This window comes from Balaenoptera physalus (genome assembly GCF_965194825.1).
Source record: "Balaenoptera physalus genome assembly, chromosome: 20".
Lineage (NCBI taxonomy): Eukaryota > Metazoa > Chordata > Mammalia > Artiodactyla > Balaenopteridae > Balaenoptera > Balaenoptera physalus.
Window position 1 is genome coordinate 38,908,137 of NC_138901.1, and position 23,554 is coordinate 38,931,690.

At 40.3% G+C, this 23,554-nt stretch overlaps 2 protein-coding genes across 2 annotated transcripts in view; both read left to right on the forward strand.

Moving 5' to 3' along the window:
• LOC309650157 (olfactory receptor 4D1-like) overlaps window positions 1-22,152 on the forward strand; it is an 86,534-nt gene extending 64,382 nt beyond the window's left edge. The window contains exons 2-3 of the mRNA XM_082441166.1: window positions 18,006-18,205; window positions 21,007-22,152. Of these exons, the coding sequence (XP_082297292.1) occupies window positions 21,195-22,130 (936 nt within the window). The 5' untranslated portion in view covers window positions 18,006-18,205; window positions 21,007-21,194 and the 3' untranslated portion in view covers window positions 22,131-22,152. The remainder of the gene's footprint in view (window positions 1-18,005; window positions 18,206-21,006) is intronic.
• LOC309650158 (olfactory receptor 4D2-like) lies at window positions 1,246-9,560 on the forward strand. The gene has a single exon (XM_082441167.1). The coding sequence runs from the start codon at window positions 7,490-7,492 to the stop codon at window positions 8,420-8,422; it is 933 nt and encodes a 310-aa protein (XP_082297293.1). The 5' UTR covers window positions 1,246-7,489; the 3' UTR covers window positions 8,423-9,560.
• Window positions 22,153-23,554: the final 1,402 nt, after the last annotated feature.

A 23,554-nucleotide genomic window follows, 5' to 3' on the forward strand; every position in this document is an offset into this window, starting at 1 on the left:
ACAAATTCTTGGAAAGGTACAATTTTCCAAAATTGAACCAGGAAGAATTAGAAAATATAAACAGACAAGTCACAAGTAATGAAATTGAAACTGTAATTAAAAATCTTCCAACAAACAAAAGCCCAGGACCAGATGGCTTCACAGGTGAATTCTATCAAACATTTAGAGAAGAGCTAACAGCTATCCTTCTCAACCTCTTCCAAAAAATTGCAGAGGGAGGAACACTGCTAAATTTATTCTACAAGGCCACCATCACCCTGATACCAAAACCAGACAAAGATATCACAAAAAAAGAAAATTACAGACCAATATCACTGATGAACAAGGATGCAAAGATCCTCAACAAAATACTAGCAAACAGAATCCAACAAAACATTAAAAGGATCATACACCATGATCAAGTGTGATTTATCCCAGGAATGCAAGGATTTTCCAGCATATGCAAAACAATCAATGTGATACACCCTATTAACAAATTAAAGAATAAAAACCATATGATCATCTCAAAAGATGCAGAAAAAGCTTTTGACAAAAGTTAACACCCATTTGTGATAAAAGCTCTCCAGAAAATGGGCATAGAGGGAACCTATCTCGACATAATAAAGGCCATATACAACAAACCCACAGCAATGGTGAAATGGTGAAAAACTGAAAGCATTTCCTCTAAGATCAGGAACAATACAGGGATGTCCACTCTCGCCACTCTCATTCAACATAGTTTTGGAAGTCCTAACCATGTCTAAGACTTCTTTTCAGAGAATAAAAAGAAATAAAAGGAATGCAAATTGGAAAAGAAGAAGTAAAACTGTCACTGTTCACAGATGACATGATACTATACATACAAAATCCTAAAGATGCCACCAGAAAACTACTAGAACTTATCAATGAATTTGGTAAAGTTGCAGGATACAAAATTAATGCACAGAAATCTCTTGCATTACTATACACTAACAACAAAGATCAGAAAGCAAAATTAAGGAAACAATCCCATTTACCATTGCAACAAAAAGAATAAAATACCTAGGAATAAACCTACCTAAGGAGACAAAAGACCTGTATGCTTAAAACTATTAGACACTGATGAAAGAAATTAAAGATGATACAAACAGATGGAGAGATATACCATGTTCTTGGATTGGAAGAATCAATATTGTGAAAATGGTTATACTATCCAAAGCAACTTACAGATTCAATGCAATCCCTATCAAACTACCAATGGCATTTTTTACAGAACTAGAAAAAAAATCTTAAAATTTGTATGGAGACACAAAAAACCCTGAATAGCCAAAGCAGCATTGAGGGAAAAAAACGGAGCTGGAGGAATCAGACGCCCCAACTTCAAACTACACTACAAAGCTACAGTAATCAAGACAGTATGGTACTGGCACAAAAACAGAAATATAGATCAATGGAACAGGATAGAAAGCCCAGAGATAAACCCATGCACCTATGGTCAACTAATCTATGACAAAGGAGGCAAGGATATACAATGGAGAAAAGACAGTCTCTTCCATGAGTGTTGCTGGGAAAGCTGGACAGCTACATGTAAAAGAATGAAATTAGAACACTCCCTAACACCATACACAAAAATAAACTCAAAATGGATTAGAGACCTAAATGTAAGACTGGACACTATAAAACTGTTAGAGGAAAACATAGGAAGAACACTCTTTGACATAAATCACAGCAAGATCTTCTTTGATCCACCTCCTAGAGTAATGGAAATAAAAACAAAAATAAACAAATGGGACCTAATGAAACTTCAAAGCTTTTGCACAGTAAAGGAAACTACAAACAAGATGAAAAGACAACCCTAAGAATGGGAGAAAATATTTGCAAACGAATTAACGGACAAAGGATTAATCTCCAAAATATATAAACAGCTCAATATTAAAAAAACAAACATCCCAATCAAAAAATGGGCAGAAGACCTAAATAGACATTTCTCCAAAGAAAGCATACAGATGGCCAAGAAGCACATGAAAAGCTCCTCAACATCACTAATTATTAGAGAAATGCAAATCAAAACTACAATGAGGTATCACCTCACACCCATGAGGTTAGAATGGGCATCATCAGAAAATCTACAAACAACAAATGCTGGAGAGGGTGTGGAGAAAAGGGAACCCTCTTGCACTGTTGGTGGGAATGTAAATTGATACAGCCACTATGGAGAACAGTATGGAGGTTCCTTAAAAAACTAAAAATCGAATTACCATATGACCCAGCAATCCCACTACTGGGCATATACCCTGAGAAAATCATAATTCAAAAAGACACATGCAAACCAATGTTCATTGCAGCACTATTTACAATAGCCAGGTCATAGAAACAACCTAAATGCCCATCGACAGACGAATGGATAAAGAAGATGTGGTACATATATACAATGGAATATTACTTAGCCATAAAAAGGAACGTAATTGGGTCATTTGTAGAGACGTGGATGGATCTAAAGACTGTCATACAGAGTGAAGTAAGTCAGAAAGAGAAAAACAAATATTGTATATTAACACATATATGTGGAACCTAGAAAAATGGTACAGATGAACCGGTTTGCAGGGCAGAAATTGAGACTCAGATGTAGAGAACAAATGTATGGACACCAAGGGGGGAAAGTATAACTAAATATAACTAAATACATTTATAAAAAAAAAATGGGCAGAAGACCTAAATAGACATCTCTCCATAGAAGACATACAGATGGCCAAGAAGCTCATGAAAAGGTGCTCAACATCACTAATTATTAGAGAAATGCAATTAAAAACTACTACAATGAGGTGTCACCTCACAGTGGTCAGAATGGCCATCATTGGGCTTCCCTGGTGGTGCAGTGGTTGAGAATCTGCCTGCTAATGCAGGGGACATGGGTTCGAGCCCTGGTCTGGGAAGATCCCACATGCCACGGAGCAACTAGGCCCGTGAGCCACAACTACTGAGCCTGCGCGTCTGGAGCCTGTGCTCTGCAACAAGAGAGGCCGCGATAGTGAAGAGGCCCGCACACTGCGATGAAGAGTGGCCCCCGCTTGCCACAACTAGAGAAAGCCCTCACACAGAAACGAAGACCCAACACAGCCAAAAATAAATATAAAAATAAATAAATAAAAGATTACTATAAAAAAAAAAAGAATGGGAAGCTAACTTTAAAAAAAAAATAAGAATGGCCATCATCAAAATATCTACAAACAATAAATGCTGGAGAGGGTGTGGAGAAAAGGGAGCCCTCTTGCACTGTTGGTGGGAATGTGAATTGATATAGCCATGTGGAGAACAGTATTTTTAGGTTCTTAAAAAACGAAAAATAGAACTACCATATGACCCAGCAATCCCACTACCAGATATATACCCTGAGAAAACCATAATTCAAAAGGACTGTACCCCAATGTCCACTGCAGCACTGTTTACAATAGCCAGGACATGGAAACAACCTAAATGTCCAACAACAGAGGAATGGATAAAGAAGATGTGGTACATATATACAATGGAATATGACTCAGCCATAAAAAGGAATGAAATTGGGTCATTTGCAGAGATGTGGATGGACTTCGAGTCTGTCATACAGAGTGAAGTAAGTCAGAAAGAGAAAAACAAATACCGTATATTAATGCATACATATGGAATCCAGAAAAATGGTACAGATGAACCTATTTCCAGGGCAGGAATAGAGTCACAGACGTAGAGAATGGACATGTGGACACAGTGGGGGAAGGGGAAGGTGGGACGAATTGGGAGATTAGGATTGAAATATATACACTACCATGTGTAAAATAGATAGCTAGTGAGAAACTGTTACAAAGCATAGGAAGCTCAGCTTGGGGCTCTGTGATGATCTAGATGGGTGGGATGAGGGATTGGGTGGGAGGGAGGTCCAAGAAGGAAGGGATATATGTATACATATAGCTGATTCATTTCATTGTACAGCAGAAACTAACACAACATTGTAAAGCAATTGTACTCCAATAAAAATATGAAATAAAATAAACTACAAGGATATATTGTACAACACAGGGAATATAGCCAATTTTTTTATAATAACTGTAAATGGAGTATAACCTTTAAAAATTGTCAGTCAGTATATTGTACACCTGTAACTTATATAATATAGTACAGCAACTATAAGTCAATTTTTTAAAAATAACTTAAATCTATATCTCTTGTATGTGGAAGAGCTTCACATTATATTCTTATCTGCCACAGGCAGATACTTTATTTTGCCAAGTATAAACATTTGCAATGAAAGAATTCAGACCAATCTGGAAATCCTATGCAGATCAGAGAGCTCTGTGTAAGAAGTCAGACAGTTTTTACAGCACATCAAGGTTACAATGCCAATTAATTCCAGTTTTGAGCAATTCCTCATAATGGGATATATATGGGTTTCCTGTACCAATCCTTGTGTTAGAGGTGATAAGAATTCACATGTAAAGAATGTTGGCATTTTATAGATGATGTAGTAGACTTGGGACAGGTGGTTAATCAATATTGGGACTTTGGTTGGCAAAATAAAGGACACGGTTTACAGGGCAGTAAGTTTCCACTGTAGTCTACAAACATTTTCCCACCTATGAATTTCCCAAAGTGAAGATCAATTAGGCTTAAAAGTAGAAGAAAGGACAAAGAGAAGAAGGAGGAGAAGAAGAAGGAAAGAAATCAAGCCAGTTATCTGGACGATTCCAGGAGAGAGAGAATAGTCCCTGTGCTGATGAGCAAGTCCGTGATGCTCAAAGTGTGGTCCCCAGAACAGGGACATCAGTATCATCTGAGAACTTGTTACAAATGCAAATTCTTGGCCTTACCATTGACCAACTGAATGAGAAAGGCTGGGGTTGGGGCACAGTAATTTGTCTTTTAACAAGTTCTCCAGGTGATTGTCTCAAGGGTAAGAATCACTGGTCTAAGAAATGGGTTCTTCCAAAACTCCCAGAGAGTCTGTTTCTTTTGAAGAGACTCTTGTCCTTTTAGATGTTGGCCTGAGAATTCTACATTCTACAAATCTATAAAATTATATTGTCCTTGGTCCTTTTGGCCCCCAAGGAATAACTCTTAATAATTATGTGTTTTTGAGACATTTTGAAACTTTTTAACAACTCCCATTGCTCCTTTGCCCCCAGTGGTAATCAACCCAGCCCTGCTTCCTGAGCTGAGTCCAGTAAGTTCTCCCCAGGGATATACCCTCTTCCCCAAGGGTCACACCCATTGTTGTATAGGTGATGTATGGGCAGTGGCTGGGAAGCTAAAGCTGCAGAAAAGGATTTCCAAGAAGATGGAAGACCTGAAGGCTCTCTCCCATTCTGGTCTGAAGAAAGGTGAGAGACCAGGGTTTCCTCACCTATAGATAGAGCAGCTGTAAGAGGCATCCAGAAACACTTGCTGGACGTGGAGATAATAAACAAGTGACATAGGCTTGATAGTAGTAATTCTTACGTGTGAGGAGAGCCTCAGAAAGTAATGCATGGAAAACGAGGTGTTGAAAACAGATTCCTCAAGTTGCATGTGCAAAACCAGTCTTTTTACAACCAAGTGAAAGCTTGGTTCTGTGATTTAGAGGGAGGACGCTAAGAGTAAAGGATAAGGGAATACAACACAAAATTCTCCACATGGATCACATAATTACCTATTAATACATTATGTTCACAAGCATTTTTTGAGCAACTGCTAAATCAGACTTAATATAGGTGCTGGGGCTACTAAGTCGTTGAATTGAAAATCTAGTTAAAAGTGACAATAGAAAAAAATGATAAATACTATAACAGAGGTACTTATAAAAACATTATTGGAACCCAGAGAAATAAGGGATTAATTCTGCGTGGGAGAAATGGAGAAGGAGTCACAGAGAAGGTGGTATCTGAGGACTTCTAGGTTGAGAAGGTAGTAGAAGGTATTTCAGGAAACAGAATTCATTCCCAAAGCTACAGAAATAACCAAGCATATGGCATATGTGAGAGGTTATGAATTCCTTGAACAGCAATCAGTTCCTGGATAACAGGGATACTGATTAGAAAGGTAGATGGAGTCTACATTTTACAGTTCGGTATGACATACTGAGAGGGAGTTGCACATATGGAAGTATGTTTTTCAACCCTGAATTAATCTACAAAGCATGTTAGGCAGCTTCTAAGAGTTTGAGTTTTAAGCTGTGGGCCCTTGATAGTCATTAAAAGATCATAATGAGGGAGGAAGACGATCAGATGAGTTTAGAAAGGTCTCTCTGAGAGTGGTATAGAAGATGGCCTGGCGTGGAAGCAGATGGAAGCAGAAGGATGCGATTAAAATGACCTCTGATGGACAATAGATTGCAGGAGGCAGGTGGGGGGGGGAGTGAGACAAAGCAGGGGAGTGTGGGGGCCACTTAACCCTCACCTGTCACCTCTGTCTCTCACCCTCTGTGTCCTTCTTCACCTTTGTTCCCATTCCCTTCCCCGCCCACCCCACCTCTCCATTCCCCTTCCTTCCTCCCCCTTTCTCTTAATCTGCCCTCTTTATTCCTTTGTCTATTCTATTTCTCTTGTTTCAACATCTTCCTTTGTCTTCTATCCTTGTATTCAGTAACATCTTCTAAAATTCTTGTTCCGTTCAGAAGAGCTCTTCCAGTCCCCTTCATACAATAGCCCTCACTCATTTCTTAATCCAGAGAATCTCTCTCCCCCTTCTCTTGTCTCAGCACTCACACCATATATCCCATTACCTCATCCAGTAAGAGACCACCTACATCAATGAGGGAGGCACTCCCTATAGCTGTTCACCCACACAGCAGTCAACACCACGTGTTTTTGAGTATTGACTGTCAGCAAAGATGAGCACTGCAGGGCAGAAATAAATTATAAGATACATATTTATATCTCTGGGAACTTAGAGTTGAATTACGGAGGGAAAACCTAGAAATGTTAATGAACCATGAAAAGTTCATTAACATTATGATGTGTTCATTGTTGCATGAAAAATGATTGGTACAAAAAAGTATTAGAGACTGGAAAAGGGAGGGTATCTTTAGAGCAGGAGACTACACAGAGGAGAGTGATTACCATTTATTATTCCAGACACTGTTCTAGGAACCTTATGTGTTATTTAATTCCCTAGGCAATTTCTATAAAGGAAACATTCTTCTTAGAGATGTGGAAACTAAGACCCAGATTAAGTAACTTACTCAAGGTCAAATTCAAGGAAATAGAAGCTCTGAAATTTGACTCTCGTTTGTTGGATTCTAAGTTGTCTCCCCATCACTATATTACACTGAATCATTGAAAGGCAGGCTCTATGTGTCTCTGGATGGCTTTAAGATATCGCTTGAATGTGTATTCCAGCACTGACCAGTGAAATCTCCAAAGACAAGGCCATTTAATCAGCACCTGGTATTATGATCTGCACATGAGGATGTCCATCATCTGGACTTGGACAATTGCTTTGAGCCACTGAGCACTAGAAGGGCACATAGTAACTTCATGCATCTCTGTCTATGGTGTGTTTTCTTTAGGTGTATAGAGAAGACACCATGGAATCAGGGAACCTCACATGGGTATCAGAATTTGTCTTCCTGGGGCTCTCACAGACTCAGGAGCTCCAGCTCTTCTTGTTTCTGATATTCCTCTTTGTCTACACCACCACTCTCACGGGAAACCTCCTCGTCATGGTCACAGTGACCTCTGATTCCCGGCTCCAGACACCCATGTATTTTCTGTTCCAAAACCTGGCTATCTTAGACCTCTGTTTCTCCTCAGTCACTTCCCTAAAGATGCTTGTGGACTTCCTCGCTGAGAAGATCATCTCCTACCAGGGCTGCATGGCCCAGGTCTTCTTCTTCCACTTTCTGGGAGGTGCCATGGTCTTCTTCCTCTCAATGACAGCCTATGACCACCTTGCTGCCATCTCCCAGCCCCTCCACTATGTCACCATCATGAACACTCAGCTCTGTGTGGGGCTGGTGGTGACAGCCTGGATGGTAGGTTTTGTTCATTCCATTTCCCAGCTGGCTCTGATGCTTCCACTGCCTTTCTGTGGCCCCAACATCTTAGGTAACTTTTACTGTGATGTTCCACAAGTACTGAGACTTGCCTGCACAGACACTTCTGTCTTAGAGTTCCTCATGATCTGCAACAGTGGGATGCTCGATGTCATCTTGTTCATCCTCCTCCTGATCTCCTACTCAGTCTTCCTGGTGATGCTGAGGTCCCACTCAGGGAAGATAAGGAGGAAGGCAGCTTCCACCTGCACCACCCACATCATCGCCGTGCCTATGGTCTTCATTCCAAGCATTTACCCTTATGCCTGGCCCTTCACCTCCTTCTCCATGGACAAGGCTGTGTCCATCAGCCACAGGATCATGACCCCCATGCTCAACCCCATGATCTACACCCTGAGGAACCAGGAGATGCAGGCAGCAGTGAAGAGATTAGGGAGGCGCTGGGTGGTTTGTAAAAGGGAGTGACAGTGGGTCACTTTTCTTTGGCTTTGTTTTCCATTTATAAGGTGGAGAGAGAGTATCTGCCCTCTTCATACCCGTGGATGTGTTGTGAGGGTCATTGTAGAAGTGAATGAGTTTGAAACTAAACAACTTACTCAGATTTTTAGAAAAAAGGAAAATATCCTTTTTTTGTGGTGGATGATTTGAACACTCCTAGGACAAGATGTGTTGTCATGGAAACATTCTGGAAAGCCATACCCTCCTTTCTGCCTTCTTGGTGGACAGTTTCCTCTTAAGATGTCAGCATTTCCCCAGAAGAGTAGTTCTGTTTTCTGTATTTTGACCTCTTTTCCCAGTTCCCCATTTTGGTGTGAATCTGGATTGTTGGAAACTGCACAGAATTCAGAGTATTAATCCTTAAATTAGAGACCCTAACCCAACACTTACCAAACAGATGACCTTGAATGAGACACCTGGCCTCTCTTGAACTTGTAACTTCTTCCTCAACAAACTTGCTGAAATTAATATCTGACCCCAAGCCTCCCAGGTGTATTATAAAAGTCAAACCCCCAAAATTGTGAGAAAACATTGAGTGAACCATATAACTCTATTTTATTTTATTTTCAAATTGGAAATTATCATGAATATTCAGATTTTTTGCTGTACATTTTAATATAGTATAATAATTATTACAAGCAAAAGATTATGTGTAAAATGCATGTAAGTTATAAAACACTATATTGTATGAACACTCATGTACACACTACTCAGTTCAAGAACCATATGGCACCAACAGCTTATACCTGCCTGTAGGTACTCTCCATCACATCACTTCTCTCCAGATGAAACTATGTTCTTGAATTTTGTGTTTATCATTTCATTGCTTATAAAAATAATTTCATCACATTTTTACATAATCAGTGTATTGTTTTGTTTTGATTTTTTTGAACTTTATAAACATATCAGACTGTACTTAATATTCTGGGGGTGTTTTTCACTCAACATTATGTTTCTAAACACCCGTATTGCTCTGTTTGACTGTGGTTCATTCATTTGCACTGCTATATTATATTCCATTGTGAGAATAAGTTATTGAGGTTGTTCCCAGTTTTTGCTCTAGCAAACAGTGCTCTTTTGGATATTTTCCTGCTTGTCTCCAGTTGTTATGCATGGGTCATTACCTTGAAGTGGAATTACTGAGTCATGAGATCTTCAAAGACTTACCTTTACAAAATAGTGCCAAATTGTTTTCCAAAGTTGTAACACATTACATGTTCATCAGCAGCGTTGAAGTGTTCCTACTGATTCACATCCTCCTAACAGTTGATATTGTCAGACATCTTCATTTTTGCCAGTTTATGGGTAAAAAATGATATTTCACTGTAGTCAATTTGCATTCCTCTAACATTTCTTTCCATATTTTTTATTGCATTCAGGTTTCCCATGAATGCCTTTTGTTCACTTTTCTACTGACTTTTTCTAGTTAATGTAGGAGTTCTTACATAATTTGCTGATCTATTGTCAGCTATATTTATTACAATACCTTCTCCTAGTTTGTGGTTTGTCTTCTTTATTTTTGGTGTTAGTGTTCATGTAGTCAGGTATATCAATCTTTTATTTTGATATTAGCTCTTACTGAGATCTAATTTTTTAAAATTGCTTTTTATCCAGAGGACAAAAAGATATTCTGCTACATATAATAGTTCTTTTTTTAAATATAAAGTTTATTTATTTACTTATTTTTATTTGGGCTGCATTGGGTTTTCTTTGCTGTGTGTGGGCTTTCTCTGGTTGCAGCAAGCAGGGGCTACTCTTCGTTGCAGTTCACGGGCTTCTCAGTGCAGTGGCTTCTCTTATTGCAGAGCACGGGCTCTAGGCGCGCGGGCTTCAGTAGTTGTGGCATGCGGGCTCTAGAGCACAGGCTCAGTAGTTGTGGTGCACGGGCTTAGTTGCTCCGCGGCACTTGGGATCTTCCTGGGCCAGGGCTCGAACCCATGTCTCCTGCATTGGCAGGCGGATTCTTAACCACTGCACCACCAGGGAAGCCCCATATAATAGTTCTTCTATTTTAACTTTTTAAAAAATTTAACTTTAAACACCTTTTTAACTTTTTGAAAAATCTCAAACTTACACTAAAGTTGCAAGCATAGTATAAACGACTTTTTTTCCCCTGATGGTTTGAGGAAACTGGGTAAGTTGCCAACCTGAATACCCACCTTAATATTTGTGTGTATTTTCTACAAAGACATTCCCTACAATACTGCCATACAGTCACTAAAATTGATACACATCAATACATTGTTAGAATCAAATCTTTAGCCTCTACTCAAGTTTTGCCATATGTCCCAATAAAGTCTCATAGAAAGAGAATCTGCTTCAAAAACATGTGTTGCGGGACTTCTCTGGTGGTCCAGTGGTTAAGACTTTGCCTTCCAATGCAGGGGGTGCCAGTTCGATCCCTGGATGGGGAGCTAAGATCCCACATGCTTCGTGGCCGAAAAAAAAAAAAAAACCCAAACATAAAACAGAAGCAATATTGTAACAAATTCAATCATGATCCACATCAAAAAAATCTTAAACAAACAAACAAACAAAAAGACCATGTGTTGCATTTAGTCGTCATGTGTCTTTAGGCTCTTTTGATCTGGAAGAGTTGCTCCTTGATTTTGACTATCTTGGAACTTTAAAAAGTTATCGGCCAATTATTTTGTAGAATGTCCTTCAGTTTGGATTTGTCAGATGTTTCATGATGATTAGACTCAGGTGATGCATCTTTGTCGGTTTGCCAGGAATATCGCAGAAGTCATGCAGTGTTCCTATTACAGCCTATGAAGGATGAGTGATTTTGCTTTGTCTCTTTACTAATGTCCCATCACTTTTTTGTTGTTGTTGTCCCATCACTTTGATTACCTGACTAAGAAGTGTTCATTAGGCTTCTCACCTAAGTTATTCATTTTCCCTTGGAAATTAGTAAATATTTTGTGGAAAGGTACTTTGAGACTATGTCAATATCTGGTTTCTTATCAAACTTCCAATTTATTTATTTATTATCTGTGTGAACTTGTATTTTCCTTTTTTTATTCATTAAGTTATAATCCCTTATTATCATTACTTACTCTGATGCTCAATTTACCCCAGATTTGGCCAGTCAGTCTCTTCAGGCTGGCTTCTATGTTCTTTTTTTTTTTTTTTTTTAATATTTATTTATTTATTTGGCTGCGTCATTGTGGCACGTGGGCTCTAGAGTGTGCAGGCTTAGCTGTGGCATGCATATGGGATCTTAGTTCCCCGACCAGGGATTGAACATGTGTCCCCTATGAAGGTGGATTCTTAACCACTGGACCACCAGGGAAGTCCCATATGTTCTTTCTATTCTTTGAGCACTTCCTTTCTTACTGGCCCAATGAAACGCCCCATGCTTATCTTGTACTTTCTGTGCTCCAGCTCTGGAATCAACTATTTCAGTAAACAGTCCTGCTTGCTTCGAGTGGAGAATGGTATTTAGAAGGCAAATTTGGGTGCTGGGTGTGCTTATTGTTTCATATATATATATATTTCTCCATTCCTAATCCAGCATCACAGAACTTAGAACTTATTCTGTTTTTCCCTTTCCACACTTATAACTATTTTCTCTGCTGAGGAACCTGGCTCTCATAATCCTTTATATAAATATATGAGATTCACTTCACGTAAAATTAACTTTTTCAAGTGTACAATTTAGTGGCATTTAGTATTTTCACAGTGTTGTGCAGCCATCACCTCTATCTTGTTCCAAAACATTTCATCCCCCTGAAAGGGTTTCCCATACCCACTAAGCAGTCATTCCCCATTCTCTCCCTTCTCCTTAGCTCCTGGAAACCACTAATCTGCTTTATGGACTTACCTATTCTGGACATTGCATATAAGTAGAATGATAAAATATTTGTGTCTGGCTTCTTTCACTTAGCACAATGTTTAATAAGGTTAGTTTACACTGTAGTATGTATTAATACTTCATTCTTTTTTGGCCATGACGCACGGCTTGAGGGATCTTAGTTCCCCCATCAAGGACTGAATCTGCGCCCTCAGCAGTGAAAGTGTGGAGTCCTAACCACTGGACAGCAAGGGAATTCCCTGTTCTCTGTTCTTTTTTTTTTTTTTTTTAATTTATTTTTATTTATTTATGGCTGTGTTGGGTCTTCGTTTCTGTGCGAGGGCTTTCTCTAGTTGTGGCAAGCGGGGGCCACTCTTCATCGCACTGCGCGGGCCTCTCACTATCGCGGCCTCTCTTGTTGCGGAGCACAGGCTCCAGACACGCAGGCTCAGTAGTTGTGGCTCACGGGCCTAGTTGCTCCGCGGCATGTGGGGTCTTCCCAGACCGGGGCTCGAACCTGTGTCCCCTGCAATGGCAGGCAGATTCTCAACCACTGCGCCACCAGGGAAGCCCTCTGTTCTTTTTTATGGCTGAATACTATCCCACTGTCTGGATACAGCACATTTTGTTTACCCATTCATCTGTTGAATGACATTTTAGTTGTTTACATCTTTTGCCTGTTGTGTTTAGTGCTGCTGTTAGCCTTTGTTTATAAGTATTTGAGTACCTGTTTTCAGGACTTTCAAGTATATACCTAGGAGTAGAATTGCTAGGTCATATGGTTAATTCTATGTGTAACTTGTTGAAAAACTGCCAAAGTGTTTTGCACAGCAGCAGTACCCTTTTTTGTTCCCACTAGCAATTATGAGGCTTCTAAATTCCTCACATCTTCTCTAACACTTGTAATTTTCTATTGTTATTACTATTATTACCATCCTATCATGTATGAAGTGGTATCTTATTATGATTTTGATTTTCATTTCCCTAATTACTAATGATGTTGAGCATCTTTTCATGTTGAGCATTTTTTCTTGTTGGACATTTGTATATCTTCTTTGCAAAAATGTATATTCAAATCCATTGCCTATTTTTTAAAAATTGGGTTGTTTGTCTTTTTTGTTGTCAAGTTGTAGAAGTTCATTACATATTTTGGATAATAGATCCTTGTCAAATTTTGATTTTCAAATATTTTCTCCCATTCTTTGGAAGAAATCTTTTCACTTTTTTCATAAGGGTCTTTGATGCACAAATTTTTAAATTAGGATGAAGTCCAATTTATCATTATTTCTTTTGTTGCTTGTGTTCTTGTTATCATACCTAAGTATGCCTTAAAAATCCAAGTTCATAAAGATTTACCTCTATGTTTGCTTCTAAGATTTTTATAGTTTTGTCTCCTACATTTAGGACTTTGATCCATTTTGAGTTAATATTTTGTAGATGGTATGAGGTAGTGGTCCAACTTTATTCTTTTGCATGTGGATATACAGTTGTCCCAGCACAATTAATGAAGAGACAATTCTTTCCCCATTGAATAGTCTTGGCACTCTTGGTGAAAATCAATTGACCATAAAAATATGGTTTATTTCTGGACTCTCAATTCTATTCTGTGTAGGGATGGGCCCTTGGAGTTCCCTACTCTGCCATTTTCTCTGACATCACTGTATCCTTAATTTATTAACTTGCTTCATTCATCCCCCTGTATACAACCATCTCCCATAGCAGTTCTGTCCATGTTTCCACTCTCTCCCCTGATGCTTTCCTCACTCCAGTTGGACTTTGGTATCACACAGCAGACCAGCCCCCCGCTCAGACACTTTCCTTCCCCTACTCATGCTCCAACACCCCCATCAGAACATCCCCCATGTGGAAACCATCCTCACCCTGCTTGGGCTCTGACGCCTGACATCAGGGTGCACCTCTGCATAGACACCCTTCTCATCCATTTGGAGCTTTGCTCCCCACAATGAGTCATCCCACTATGGGAATATTCTTCTCACTGTGCTTTAACGTTCACAATTGGTGGCTCCCAAAAGGGATATCCAGGCTCTGACAACCCATGCTGGGCCCCATCCTGTGGAAACTCTATTCAAACTATGTTTTTATTCTACACTAGGAGGATTTTCTCAACTCTACCTTCCAATCTCTCTATTAAAGTTTTCATTTCTGTCAACATATTTTAATATCCAAGAACCCTTTTTTGTTCTATGATTTTTAATACCATCTTGTTCTTATTTATGGATTCTATATCTTCTTGTTTCTCTGAAAGGATGTTAATTATATAAACTTTTCTTCCATTTCCTATGTCATTTCTGTTTGCTTCTCATTTATTTTTCTATTTATTTTTTTCTCCTTTTGTATTAGTGGTCTTCCTGTTGATCCTTGGCTATCTACATTTAAGAGTAAGGGAATAAAATATGAATTCATACCTCTATGTATTAAAGCTTTTAAACTTTACCTTAGGGGTTCAGGTGGAAATCAGCTCTTTACTGGAGGACACCCAAGTGCCAATACATGGAGGTCTATTTTTCAGGAGTTGTTGTTTCTGCAAAGAAAAATCTTGATTTCCTGTCTTTGGCTTAGATGCTCAAATTTTGTCCTGGGGTGAGGAGAGTGATGATCCTCAGTACCTCTTAGACAGAGAAATTACTGCTGACCTCCTTCTCTTATTTGAGTTTGTGACCTCACATTTGAGTTCGTGACCTCTGCTGTTAGAAGAGTTTTCCTGCATTAGACAGACATTGCATTCCTGTCAGTATTCTCTTGCCTCTGGTCCATCATGTTCATTCCGTATTCCAGATGCTTTACAAGAAGATAGCCCTGTTCTTGGGTGTCTACCCAAAGCCATTCCCAACCACCTCCACCTTGCTTGTCCCCTATCATAAGTGTTCACTTTCCCAGAACACTTAGAAGCCAGGAGTGCTCATGTGTTCATGTGATTCAGTTCATGTGATCACAACAGTGTGTTAGCCTAGGAGATTCTGGGAAAGATTTCTCCTTCAGGAGTAGAGGCAAGAGATGCAGGAGGAGAAAGAAACTGCCCTCCACCCGTTTCCTCACCACCAGCCTTTGAATGAGATGCGTGAGGGCATACACCATAAGGAAGCATGGAGGCCATCTCGGCTCATGAGGGAGCGGCCAAGGGCACCACAGACTCACTGAATCAGCGTCTTGATATCACTGAGCCATGGGTCCTTGTTGGCTCATCGGTTTTCACACTCTGATTATTCCTAGTTACCTATTTATCCTCCTCCTTCTCTTCTTAGCTCCCATCTCCTTTTCGCTTTCTCCTCTAGCTCTTCACCCTCCTCACATCTTTAATGATTTTGAAGCTGGGATCGGCTGGGTCATGAACACAGAATATTTATAGGCCCCTAACTGCCCTCATGAAGTCTTCTGAAACAGGATGGGGTATGAATAAACAGAGGAGCTGCACCGCTATGTTCATCCTCTCAACTCTCCCATCTCTCCTCCTCCCTGCTGCCAGACAGGCCCGCATCTGTAGGTCATTCTTCTGCATAACGTCCTCCACTGATTTCTCACCCCCCTCAAGGTAAAATCTAAGTGTATTAACCTGACCTCTTAACACTATTCACAGTGATCCCTGCCTCTTCTCCCCCCTAATGTCCCATCACTTCCCCTGTGCTCCAACCTTGTCAAGGCCCTGAGGGTTCTTGGAGTGTATGCTGTGCCATTTCATCTCTGGACCTCTGTTCTCCCTGCCAGAAACACACTTTCCCTCCTTTGTCTGCCTAACACACTTGAACATCACCTCTTTTTAAATGTCATGTCCTCTCCGAAGTCTTCCTTCTCTCCCAGTCATGGTTATTTGCTCAGCCTTTTAACCTTTGAGCATTCCCCTGGTGGAGCTATCTCCTCTCTGAAGTGATTTTATATGCTTCTGGGTCTGTTTTCCCCATCAGCCTCTTATTTCCTTGAGAGGAGAATGTATGTTTTATTTTTGTATCCTCAGCATTGAGCATTGAGGTGTACCCAACCTGCCTTTCACTGCTCTTCTACTCTTAAAAAAGGATAATTTTCAGTTATGTTAACAAATTTTGATCTAAAACAGACTGCCAAATATTTCCCCAGCAAAGACAGGTTTATTCGGGATCAGCAGAGAACTGCAATTCAGTGTCTGCACCCAGGGTGAGCCACGTGGAAATCCCCCGTGGAAAGGGAAAGGAATGCATTTAGAGAGAAAAAGGAGGGTGGCCGGCTGCAGTAAGAAAAGAGCCCATGGCTTTTCATTGGCTGAGTCCTTGCCAGGAAAGAAGAGGAGTCAATTCTACTTAATTGAGATTTCTGTTTATTAACTTTACACACATTTATTGAACTTTCACAATGGGCCAAGTACAGTAACTCCAAAACAATAAGAAACTTTGTAATCAATTTTTAAAACAAATAAATTATCCACAATCCTGCTCTAAGGGATCAACTTTGGGGTTAAGATGTGGCTTAGTAGACATTTCATTCTCATTTATGAGAGTATACTCCTTGAGAGGAGAAATATATAAACTAGAAGATACAAGGGCTTTCTTATTGAAAACCAACTCAGAATAATAATGAATTAATCCAGGTAATTTAGTTACTGTTCATGTTACTGTTAGTGACATCTGACAGTCAAGGAGATTGATAAGACCTATTTCCTTCCCTAACATCAACCCAGGCTCTTTTGACAAGAGGCTGGAGTTTAAAATCAGCTAAAGCTCTAAATATTGGGAAGAATTAGTGTTTTTAGAATCTCTTATTATGTAGATAAAACCAGAGCTTAACATCGTTTTTTATAAACCTGAGAGATTACATTTTGCTAGCTATAAATATTTGTAATGAAAGAATTCAGACCAACCTGGAAATCTCATGTAGAAATGAAAACTGTAAGAATCACTGTTTTTATTGTACTCCAAAATTCTAAAGACAATTAATTACGATTCTGAACAGTTCATCATAATAAGATGGCATATACACTTCCTGTACTCATCCTTTTATGAAAGGAAGGACCTTATTGAGTAATAATTCATATATAAAGAGTACTAGAATGTTATAGATGGGTCAATAGAATTGGATATGGATGGGAAATCCACCTCCAAATCGATTTGGTTGACAAAATAAAAGACAGAGTTTACAGGGTTTTTTCCAATGTAGTATACAAACATTTTCCTACCTCTGATGTTGTCCATGTTAAGATTAAATAATTCTTTTTAAGTAAGCTATCAAACAGTTGTCTTGATGATGCTGTGAGAAAGAACTCTTCATTGTGAAACTCAGCAAGAGCAGTGAAACTCAAAGTCAGTGGTTCTCAAACTGTGGCCCCAGAGAAGCAGTGTCAGCATCACCTGAAAACTTAGAAATGCAACTTCTCTGGCTCGACCAAAGACCTACTGAATCAAGAATTCTACGTGGGTGTTTCTGAGTTTTAACATCCACTCCAGATAATTCTAATGGATGCTCAAGTGTCTGATCCAGTGAACTATGAAAGGGGTCCTTCCAAAAATCCCAGAAATTTTGTTTCTTTTGGAGAGACTCTGTCCTTTCCGATCCTCATCTCCTAATCCTACAGGTCATGAATCTCTACAGTTTTCAATATCCTTGGTGGGTTTTTCTTTTCTTTTGTTGTTTCGTGAGGGTTTTTTGTTGCTGTTTTTGGTTTTTGTTTGTTCCTTTGGTTTTTGGCCTCAAGGTGACCTTTCCAATAGTAAGTGTTTTTGTGAGACTTAGAAACTTTTTTAACAACTCCCATTGTTCCCATGTCCCCAGCAGGACTCATTCCAGCTCTGCTTCCTGAGCCCAGTTCATTAATTTTTCCCTGAGGATAATCCCTCTTCCCCAGGGTCGTGACCATGAGTCATGTGTGTGAGGTATGGGCAAAGAACAGGAAGCTGTGAAGCTGTATGGAGAGGACCTCCCAGAAAGCTGTAAGACCTGAACTCTCTTCCCCCATTTGGGGCTGAAGGAAGGTGAGAGCCTGAGGATTTCCATACCTCCCGTTAGGTCAATTGTAGTTACGTTCTTGGAAACACCTGCTGGAGGGTGGGGAGAATAAACAAGTGACATAGACTTGATGGTACTAAGTCTAATGTTGGAGGAGAGCCTCGGGAAGTAATTGGGAGTCAGTGTGCTGTTAAAACAGGTGCTTCACTGTTGGTGGGAATGTAAATTGATACTGCCGCTATGGAGAACAGTATGGAGGTTCCTTAAAAAGCTAAAACTAGAACTACCATACGACCCAGCAATCCCACTCCTGGGCATATACCCTGAGAAAACCATAATTCAAAAAGAGACATGTACCACAATGTTCATTGCAGCACTGTTTACAATACCCAGAACATGGAAGCAACCTAAGTGTCTATTGACAGATGAGTGGATAAAGAAGATGTGGCACATATATACAATGGAATATTACTCAGCCATAAAAAGAAACGAAATTGTGTTATTTGTAGTGAGGTGGATGGACCTAGAGTCTGTCCTACAGAGTGAAGTAAGTCAGAAAGAGAAAAACAAATACCATATTCTAACACATATATACAGAATCTAAAAAAAAAAAAAAGAGGTTCTGAAGAACGTAGGGACAGGGCAGGAATAAAGATGCAGACGTAGAGAATGGACTTGAGGACATGGGGAGGGGGAAGGGTAAGCTGGGATGAAGTGAGAGAGTGGCATGGACATATATACACTACCAAATGTAAACTAGATGGCTAGTGGGAAGAAGCCACATAGCACAGGGAGATCAGCTTGGTGCTTTGTGACCACCTAGAGGGGTGGGATAAGGAGGGTGGGAGGGAGACACAAGAAGGAGGGGATATGGGGATATATGTATACATATAGCTGATTCACTTTGTTATAAAGCAGAAACTAACACAACATTGTAAAACAGTTATACTCCAATTAAGATGTTAAAACAACAAAACAAAACACAGGTGCTTCAGGTTACATGTAAAACCCTGTACTTTTAGTAACCAAGTATAGAACTGGCCTTTTGAGATAGGGAACAGAGGATAAGTAAAATCACTTTAAAATTTTCCACATAATCAATTACCTACTTAATACCTTATTTTGACAACATTTACTGAGCATGTGCTATATCACTGTTGCTGTTCCAAGTTCTGGGGTTACCAAGATACTGAAATTATGATGTAGTTGGATGAGGGGAGAAGCTGAAAAAATGAATGACGTTAAATCTATAACAGAGGTATTTTTAAATATTATAAGAATCCTGAGAACTGGGGAATTTATTTTGCATGGGAGAAATGGTGACAGGAGTGACAAAGAGGGTGAGATTTGAGTGGGCCTTTTCTAGGGTTGAGAAGGTATGAAAAGAATTCCAGGAAACCAACATGGAAATAAATATATGGCATGTTTAAGACCATAATCTATTAAAGAGCTAGTGGTTCATCAGAGGGGAAGATACTGACTAGAAAGACAGGTGGAGCTTACATTTTACAGCCCTGTATGACATGCTGTGTTGCATGTACATGTGTATGTGTTTCTACCCTGACTTAATCCACCAAGTATTGGATGTGGCTCCTAAGGGGATCTGGTGAGCATCACTACAGGAATAGACGTGAGACGGGAACGTGATCATTTCAGCATTTAGAAAGGTCTCAAGTACAGGTGTGTAGAAGGTGTACTGGAGTGAAAGAAGGTGAAAGTGAAAAATAAAAACGGAGTGATCTTTAAGAGATGATGGATTTCGGGAGGTCATGTGAGGGCAGGTGGAGACTGAGAGGAAGTGGGGGTGGGGAGTGGGGAAGCTACTTAACCTTCACCTGTCACCTCTATCTCTCACCCTCCGAGTCTTCACCTTTGTTCCCATTCCCTCTCCTGCCCAACCACTTTTCCGTTCCCTTTCCTTCATTCATTCTATCCCCCCATTTTCCTTCCTTGTAATTTCCTTTCTCCCTTTAATTCTTCATCTATTTCCATTTCTCTTCCTTCAACATTTTTTTCTCTTCTACCCTTGGATTCAATACCATCTTCTGAAATTGCTGTACTTTCAGAAGAGCTCTAAGTCTCCTTCAAAGAATGTATTCATCTATTTCTGCCACTTGACTCCACATATGATCTGGGTGAGGGGAGCCTTACCAAGTAAGGGGCCACCTACCCTAGGGGATGGGGAAAAAATGGAATTTCCCAGGTATGCAGCTCTGGCCAGAGGCTCCCCCGCATGGGCCTGCATGGACATGCACACCCAGAAGCGTTTCACCCACCCTGGAGTTAACACCAGGTACTTATTAATTACTGACCATGTGCAAGGATGGGCACTGCAGGGCACAAACAAATTGTGAAGTCAAGACTATGTGTGTAGCACTTTATTGTTGAATTGTGGAAAGAAAACACAGACACATGAAAAGTTCATTAATATTATGATGTGTTAACTGTTGCATGAAAGAAAAATGATTGATATAAAACTGTATTAGAGACTGGAAAAGGGAGGAGGTCTTTAGAGCAGGAGACTACACAGAAGAGAGTGATTACCATTTATTATTCCAGACACTGTTCTAGGAACCTTATGTGTTATTTCATTCAATCCCCTTGACAAATTTATAGGCAAAACATTTTCTTAGAGATGTGGAACCTGAGACTCAGATAAGTAACTTACTTAAGGTCAAATCTCAAGGAAATATAAAGTTCTGAAATTTGACTCTGGTTCTGTTGGATTCTAAGTGTCTTCTCACCACTATATTACACTGATTCCTTGAAAAGCAGATTGCATGTGTCTCTGGATGGCTTAAAGATACCTTCTGATTGTGTATTCCAGCATCAACTAGTGAAATCTCCAAAGACAAGGCCATTTATATCAGCACATGTATTATGATCTGCACATGAGGATGCCCATTATCTGGACTTGGACAATTGCTTTGAGCCATTGAGCACTAAAATGGCACATAGTAACTTCATGCATCTCTGTCTGTGGTGTGTTTTCTTGAGGTGTACGGAGAAGACGCCATGGATTCAAGGAACCTCACGTGGGTATCAGAATTTGTCTTCCTGGGGCTCTCACAGACTCAGGCGCTCTATCTTTTCTTGTTTCTGGTGTTCCTGTTTGTCTACACCACCACTGTCATGGCAAACCTCCTCATCATGGTCACGGTGACCTCTGATCCCCGGCTTCAGACACCCATGTATTTTCTGCTCCAAAACCTGGCTGTCATAGATCTCTGCTATTCCACAGTCACTGCCCCAAAGATGCTGGTGGACTTCTTTCATGAGACCAAGACCATCTCCTCCCAGGGCTGCATGGCCCAGATCTTCTTTTTTCACCTCTTGGGAGGTGGGACTGTCTTCCTTCTCTCAGTGATGGCTTATGACCGCTACATAGCCATCTCCCGGCCCCTCCATTATGTCATCATCATGAACACTCGAATGTGTGTGGGGCTGGTGGTGGCTGCCTGGGTAGGGGGCTTTGTCCACTCTGTTGTCCAGCTGGTTCTGATGCTCCCATTGCCTTTTTGTGGCCCCAACATCCTGGATAGCTTCTACTGTGACGTTCCACAAGTGCTAAGACTTTCCTGCACGGACACCTCCCTCCTGGAGTTCCTTATGATCTCCAACAGTGGGGTGCTGGTCCTCATCTGGTTCCTGCTCCTTCTGACCTCTTACACTCTCATCCTGGTGACGCTGAGGTCCCACTCAGGGCAGGCGAGGAGGAAGGCAGCTTCCACCTGCACGACCCACATCATTGTCATGTCTATGAGCTTCATTCCTGGTATCTATATCTACACCCGGCCATTCTCCTCCTTCCCCATGTACAAGGCAGTGTCCGTCAGCTACACGGTCTTGACCCCCATGCTCAACCCCATCATCTACACCCTGAGGAACCAGGAGATGCAGGCGGCCATGAAGAGATTAAGTAAGCACCCAGTGATTTTCAGCAGGGAGTGAACTTAAAATAGGTTGACTTCAAATGACAAGTCTTCTCTCAGAACTTTGGTTTTCCCATGTGAGAAGTGGAGGAAAGTCTTTATGGAGTGTAGCAGTTGAGATTAAACTAATATTTCTATGGACCTACTCCTGTGGCAGGTATTGTGTTAGGCACTTTTGCACTTTTATCTCATTCTCACAAAACTGACAGTGGATATGTTCTTATTATATTAAACAGTTTTACAAATGAGAAAACTCAGAGAGAAGTGACCTGCTCAATGATGAACAGCAAGGGAGGGGCAGAGCTTGGCCATGAGATTGTTCCTCTGACTCCAAGTTTCAAGACAAGAGATACAGGTGGGATTTGAAACTCAGGGTCTTCCACAATCACAAGGGGAAACTTAGAGAGTTCCTCATCTATGGATGAATATCTGTGATGAATGGTCAATACTTTCATCTCAACTCTGAAACAATCACATTTGTTCTGCTCCCTGCCTCTCTACCTCATCCCCACTGTGGTATTTTGGAAGTGGTCTCACTTGTAACATTGTTTAAATATTTCCCATAAGGGTATTTGCCTTTTGGACTTGTTCCTCTTCTACCAAATACTCCTTGGATAATCTGAATTCTACCAAATACTCCTTGGATAATCTGGATAGAGGATGTGGCTGAGAAGAAGATGCTGTAGTATGGTTGGGGAACCAAGGCCAGAGGGCAGGGCCATGTCTATTAGTGGTCCAGATATGAGGTATGGGTTCAGTCCAACGCTGCCACCTCATGGGTTTCTGCCTTTCTCTTTGTCTTCCTGCCCTGGAATGAGGGCTGCTTGAGGGCGGGGGCTGTGCTTTATTCATTTAAAAATCCTCTCAGTACATAGTACAGTATCTTGTTCAGAGAAGCATTTCTACATTTTCTTGCACCCTTTTCTTTCCCTGGCAAGTTCAGATGTACTTTTAATTTTTCTCTGTAGAACTTATATTTGTTTACATCTCCTTTGAAGTATGCTTCACTTTATAAAAGTCTTGGTTAATGTATAATGTTGCTCCAAAGTTAAGAAGATAACACAAAAGCTCTTTTGTTTCCTCTTCCCTCCCAGCAACCATCCCATCCAAGAAATAAAAGTTATAGACTCTTCAAGCCGTCATGGCAGCTCTGAGTTTATCCTTTCTCCACCTCTACCTCCCTGCCCCATTTCACACATTTCTCCCCATTCACGGTGGGTCTTTGGAGATGAGGGGAGAGAAAATGAACTGTGTCATGTTTGATCTGAGTGTCCCTCACAAAAGTGTTTTCCCCTTTCACACCAAAGTCCTTTAAATATCTGATATTTTTATCATCCTCTAATTGATCTCTTTCCAGATGCAGCATCTGTATTCCTTCAATTGTTCCCATTGTGACAAATTTCCTGATTCCACCATCCTTGCCATGTCCTCTGTATTTGCCCT

Excerpts from the sequence above, each read along its gene's own strand:
- LOC309650158 (XM_082441167.1), top strand. The coding sequence starts at position 7,490 with ATGGAATCAGGGAACCTCACATGGGTATCAGAATTTGTCTTCCTGGGG.